Consider the following 5,845-nt stretch of genomic DNA (forward strand, 5'->3'; position numbering starts at 1 on the left):
TCAGTTGTCCAGCCCGCTGAAGCTGGCTCGAGAGAAGCAGCGTTAGCATCTCAAAGAGATGAAGTGACAAGGAAGGACAGGTGAAAAGCAACAGAAACGAAGACACTCGAACAAGAGGCCGCTTACACGGGACGTCGGCCGCCCGCACGAGAGAGACAGAGAAGGGAAATTTAAGGAATCCTACCTACATAATAACTTAACCCCACAACTGAGACCTGCAGTCAGACACCGCGAGCTCAACGGTGGGGCGCTCAGGAACAATCCCCCTAGGAGAGCGAAATCCCATAGGACTTCTGACGAGCACAGACACCCGTCAGAAGTCCCCCCTGAGGGGACACTCGACATGACTTTATTAGGGGAATTATCTCATATTTGATGCAATCTAGGATCATTGAGGCGAATAAGCAAATTCAGAAGTTAATGCATTAATTTATCCGTTGGAAACTAACCAAATAAAGGAAACAAGCTACCAAAATAATCTTTGCTACTGGCCCACATCTTGTCACCATTTTAAATAGACGAGTCAAATATATACTATACATTAACAACATAACGAAAGAAATATGTGGATTCGCATTAAGAAGCCGGCCAGATTGAAACAAATTTATTTTTTACAAGAAAACCTAAACCAGCGGGTAAATATAAATTACCAAAATAAAACAAGTATTTTTGTAGCCGTAGGCAGCATGTCGGTCGATTAATCTTGTCCACACTCAGACAGAATACTATCAACTAGAATAAGTTCTAGTTGCAAGTCAGATTTATACATAGGTTGAATTATTGCAATGAACCTTACAGTGAGGAAGTTAAGATAATCGGAGCCCAGCGCCCGGTACCTACAGCGATGATTTATTTAAATAAAATTTTAGAATAAAATGACCATGAAGAAGCTCTTCTATCGCTGCAAAAGAACATTTTAAGAAAAAATAATCTGGAAATTCATCGAAAACAAGCCGTGATTTTCTATCATAAATTGCTAAATAATGGGGCTAAGATGATGCAGTATTCGATATATTGCAGTTAATTGCGTAATCCCACAAAACCTTAAATTTTATGTATTTCTGCTGTGCATCCTTCAATGCAGAAACAGGTTAACATAAACAATTCATATTTACGTCTTAACAACGATTTATCTTCACAATAAATGTATGTTGAAAATAACCGTTAGTTGAAAATGTCTCCTATTGCGGTCTAAATTAATTAAAGCTCTACAACCAAGTCACTTTAATATCTGCTGAAACTTGGTGTCGGTGAATGGGGCACACAGTTTCAGAAAATTTCATTATCCCCGCGGACAAACACTATCCACTCTAGAGGGGATCGAAAACCTTGCCAGTTCCCGTAATGCATTATTGTCCTGATGTTATCAAGATCGCTCGTCTCCTGATTGTCGAATGTGACGACCCTGCGTCAGTGCAGCCCTCGCCTCATGACCTGTAGTCGTCCTGCCAAGACTGGGCGGGCACGAACCTAATTCCACTTGTTGGCCCAACGCCCATTATGGCAGGAGGGCGGCCGCCCCCGCCGAGGGGAGCTGCGGGAGGAGGAGGATTTGGACGACGCACGTCCTTATATACCATGGCTATGAGCACAAAAAATCCCCCAATGAGTTTTTCGACGAAGCCCACGACGATTTGGAAGGCCGGAGTGGCGCGGTCAATGAGGAACCCCGCCTCCCGCATGAAGAGCAGGAAGAGATGGACGGCCTCGCGACCAGCGTGCAGGGCGCAGGCGGCCAGAACATTGGACGGCTGGAGGGCGTAGGCCGCGTAGGTCGAGACGGTCTCGCCCGTCACGTTCTGCCTGACGTCCTCGACGAGACGGCGCCACGCCAGCGCCACACTCAGCGGCACGTCGCCCGCCGCCGCCGCCGCGGCCGCCGCCTGCCGCCGCTTGCGACTTGACGCAGACTCGGCGTCACACTCACCTACAGGCCTGCGAATAATCAACATTTTGAACTGATATTATACAAAGAATACTTAGTAATTAATGAATAATTTCGTCTGCATAATCAGTATGGGTATGAACAATTCCTTATAAATAATTAGCGACCATTGAGGAACGAGCTCCGTTATGCAGCAGCGCGTTATTCTAGCGAATCGTGATCCAGCCTCGGCAACTCATCGACGCAGAGCAAGAGAAGATAAATGAAATGCGGGGATAATATCGATAGAGAATTAGCGACCATTCAGAGAGGTTTTTAGAGCTTGAGACTTCACGTGAGGGCACCATTTTTATTCCCAGTTTCACCAATGCCACGCGGGCAACATTGCTTTCTCCGTTGAGCAACTCTCACTCTCTGCCAGCCAATACCTGCCGTCACATACTCCCATCCCACCCCACACTACCTGCCCCAACCTACATCTGCACCTCCTGCCACCCCCGGCCAGCCCTGTTCCCTCCTACCAGCCCCGGCCATTTCCTGACAACCCCTGCCAGCCCCACCACCTGCCGCCACCACCACCAGCACCTGAGGACCACGAGGCGCAAGTTGAGTCCCGTGCTGGGGTTGCTGGTGACGGAGGCGACCTGGAACCAGTAGTGCAGCGGGGGTCGGGGCGGCCCCTCCAACAGCAGCCACAGCAGGTACCCGTGCGCGACCCCTGGTGCTGCTCACGCCCCCAGCAGGAGGAAAATTACAATTAATACATTTTCCTCCGGCTTAATTATTATGTAATTATTTATTATGTAATCACATTAGTTATGTAGTAATTAAATAAATAAATAAATACAATTAATAAATTTGCACGCAATACGAGACCGAGGGAGACAACGATATACGTAAAGAAACAATGCAGACAGGCGGGACATCTACATTATATGTGGTCGGTTATTATAATATGAGACTTGGATATTACTTCGAATACACAATTGAGTGATTTCTACCTGCTTAATGACCATACAATTGTCAAGCAATTTAGAACAATGAATGGACTTCAGTCATAGTATCTCACGTTGAATGTTAATCCACTTCTTGCCCTCCATGGAGCCAGGAACGCTAGCCATGACAGCATCCAGTTGCGTCACCATATCCACCTCACACGCGTCCACTTCCACCACATCCCTCCACACCTCCTCTGTTCCACCAGCAGGCACTGCACCAGCACCAGTCACGTCACAAGGGCGTGGCGGCAACTTCACTTTACTTTCCAGCCGCTGCCGCTCCTCCAACCAGCCGGAAAATATTCGGCCTGTACACAACAAGTTAAACGAAAAATTAAAATAAATATTCCATTAAATGAAATAACATCTCGGAACGAAGTTGTCTGCCAATTATTTTGATAATTGTGACAAAAAAAATCGTAGAAAAATAAATACAGACGTGCTTAATGGAAATGAATTTAAAACTTACGTAATTCACGCTATATCCACACTATAACAATGTTCAATAGCTGTACAGTCAAGCGACTTGACTGGGATAATTTCACGCACAAAAATTAGCAGCACTCGAGCATAAGAAAGCTGATACGTATCAAAAACAATGACCCACGTAAACGTCGTAATTATGTGAGTCAGACACACAAACATCTTATTACGGCGCGTTAAAAACAGCGCAACGGGTTTGTAGTTAGTGATAACCTGCTGTGCCTGATCGAACTTAACAAAGAAAATATGAAAAGTTCGGCTTTTCATGGATAGTATATAGCGAAAATATAATTTACCTTCTAGTCTGTCTCTGATGTACTGCAACTTCCCGCGCCTGATCGAAATTAGCTCACAAAATATAAAAGTTCGGCCTCTCATGGCCAGTATATAGCGAAAATATAATGTACCTTCGAGCCTGTCTCTGATGTACTGCAGCGTGACGTCAGCGAAGGAGTTCTTACAGCGCGGAAGGAGAGACGACCGACGACGCTTGCTGGTCCGCTGTTCGCCCTCACCCCGACGTCTGGGGGCGCTGTCGCCCGCGCACGAGCTCACCTCAACGGATATCGAGATAAACACTAAAGAACATATAATTTGAATATTAGAGAGGATGAAAGATAAAGAAACCAAGGTTTTTTTCTTGGGTCGACAGTCCCCTCTACCGCTCTTCCATGTTGTATAGCCCTACCCCGCTAAGATTTTCGTTTGCCATCTTCGCACACAAATATAAGTCACAGTCTCCACTCCTTCGGATTTTTCTTCTAATGAACAATCCAACTTAGCTTACCGAGCATTCGTATCTACATCAGGAGTCATGCTGAACAACAAGGATTAAAAATGTAGAAATCAATTCTAAAACTCACCAGTTTATTTCTCTTCTGCATTTAATGAATAAACGAATCAATATTCAAGTGTTAAACACGAAGTTTAGCAGTGAATCACTTCAGTGTTACTTACCTCGCTCGCCAGACTGGAAATGCTGTCACTGCGCGCCATGGAGGAGGGATCATCGCCCCCTACGCGCCCAAATGTGCATTCCCCGGGGGGACGGATGGAAGTTCTAACTCTCGATCTAGATTTCTCGCTCTCAAGAGGGAGTTGCTGCCTTGAACTTCCAACATTCGAGGCAGCGTCCGGAACATCGCTCTTATCGGGATAAAAAAGATCAGGGATGTGCGGGATGAAGTACTTGTTCTCATCCGTCAGTTTCACGGTTTCTATGTTCAAATTATTCAGAATTTTATCACAACTTCTCGCTGCAGAGTCCCTCCCTTGGTCCACCATACAGTTGTCGGTAACGGACTCCGCATCAGAGACGTCGGTGCCACAGGGCAGCAGGTTGAGCGTGGCTCGCACTGCTCTGCCTTCGTCAGCAGCCTCCGTGGAGGCGGTCACCGAGGCGCGGATTCCTCCCGAGGGCGCGCCTGGTCGAGCTGACGCGGCGGGAGTGCGACAGGCGCTACTCGAGATCGCGTCATCAGCGTCGATGTAGGAAAAATCACGCACTGCAGACATCGCTTCTTGAGGAAAGTTTTTTTATGTAGGGATGAAATACGACGTTGTCATGAGAACAGTTTATAATTTTACGCTCCAGACTAGCAGGAGTAGTCGAACTATTAGCTCAGAAGGACTAGACAACTAAATGGTCATATATTTTTCAGCCGAGATATATGTTATTCTTTATGAGCACTTAGCCCGCGTATGGTGCTTCTACCAATTCCTTATTCACCAATCTTGAATCTCAGTTTTAACAGAACCTGGAACGAATTTAACAACAGACATAACTCACATAGGTATTTTTAAAACGAAAGCCTGAATGATTTTGCACTCATAGCCCGTGATCTTATCAATTGGGTTATTTGTTACCTCCAAAAAACTAACACATCCATAAAACTAATATATCCAAAAAACTAACACATTATGAGAGTTCGCGCCTGGTAACGAGAGGCCGGCCAAGCCACTTGATGTCTACTGGATCCTACTGCCCAACTAGCGACCGTCCTAGTGACTCCTTATAATATTAAATAATAGCGGTTTCAGCGTTTATTAGGCCGTAGGCCTGTTGCCGATTCTTAAAATCGCAGAATATTCACAGCTTGCTGTGGTCTCGAAAGCGCAACTCACCGCTTCAATTTTGCTTTGCTTAACCGCCCGGCCTCCTCGCTGATTCTGACCAGAAACTGGCGCACAGAGCTGGGATCGAACCCGCGCCTCTCTGCGCCAATCTTGGTACTCTCTTAACTTCAAACCCTGCGCCACCTCTTCCTTGTGGCTAACAGATAGCCGCAGTACGGCGGCCGGCAGTCACCTCATTCTGCGCTCTACCGCGTCTACAGCGACGTATTCAAGAAACACTCGTGTTCAGATTCTTGTTCGCTTTATTTTTAGTTCAAAAAATTTCATCTTTTAGAGAAATTTTTGATTTAGTACGTAGCAGTTGTGAACGATGAACATTGTTCACTAATATTTAAATTGCTCG

General features: G+C 46.0%; 1 protein-coding gene across 1 annotated transcript; it reads right to left on the reverse strand.

The window, feature by feature from the left end:
* Positions 1 to 307: 307 nt before the first annotated feature.
* Positions 308 to 5,117, reverse strand: LOC108666259. Its single transcript, XM_018153095.2, has 5 exons — positions 4,324 to 5,117; positions 3,774 to 3,921; positions 2,955 to 3,191; positions 2,471 to 2,609; positions 308 to 1,935 (listed from the first exon to the last, which is right to left on the reverse strand). The coding sequence occupies exons 1-5, from the start codon at positions 4,879 to 4,881 to the stop codon at positions 1,428 to 1,430; spliced, it is 1,590 nt and encodes a 529-aa protein (XP_018008584.1). The 5' UTR covers positions 4,882 to 5,117; the 3' UTR covers positions 308 to 1,427.
* Positions 5,118 to 5,845: the final 728 nt, after the last annotated feature.

The sequence above is a fragment of the Hyalella azteca genome, unplaced genomic scaffold, assembly GCF_000764305.2.
Source record: "Hyalella azteca isolate HAZT.00-mixed unplaced genomic scaffold, Hazt_2.0.2 contig1303, whole genome shotgun sequence".
NCBI classification, from domain to species: Eukaryota; Metazoa; Arthropoda; class Malacostraca; order Amphipoda; family Hyalellidae; genus Hyalella; species Hyalella azteca.

Bases quoted from the DNA above. Each gene is read 5' to 3' on its own strand.
- LOC108666259 (XM_018153095.2), bottom strand. From the start codon at position 4,881: ATGTCTGCAGTGCGTGATTTTTCCTACATCGACGCTGATGACGCGATC. The intron at 3,192-3,773 runs GTACATTATATT...TGTTGTGTACAG, and splicing joins CATCAGAGACAGGCTCGAAG to GCCGAATATTTTCCGGCTGG. The intron at 2,610-2,954 runs GTGAGATACTAT...GGGCGTGAGCAG, and splicing joins GAAGTGGATTAACATTCAAC to CACCAGGGGTCGCGCACGGG.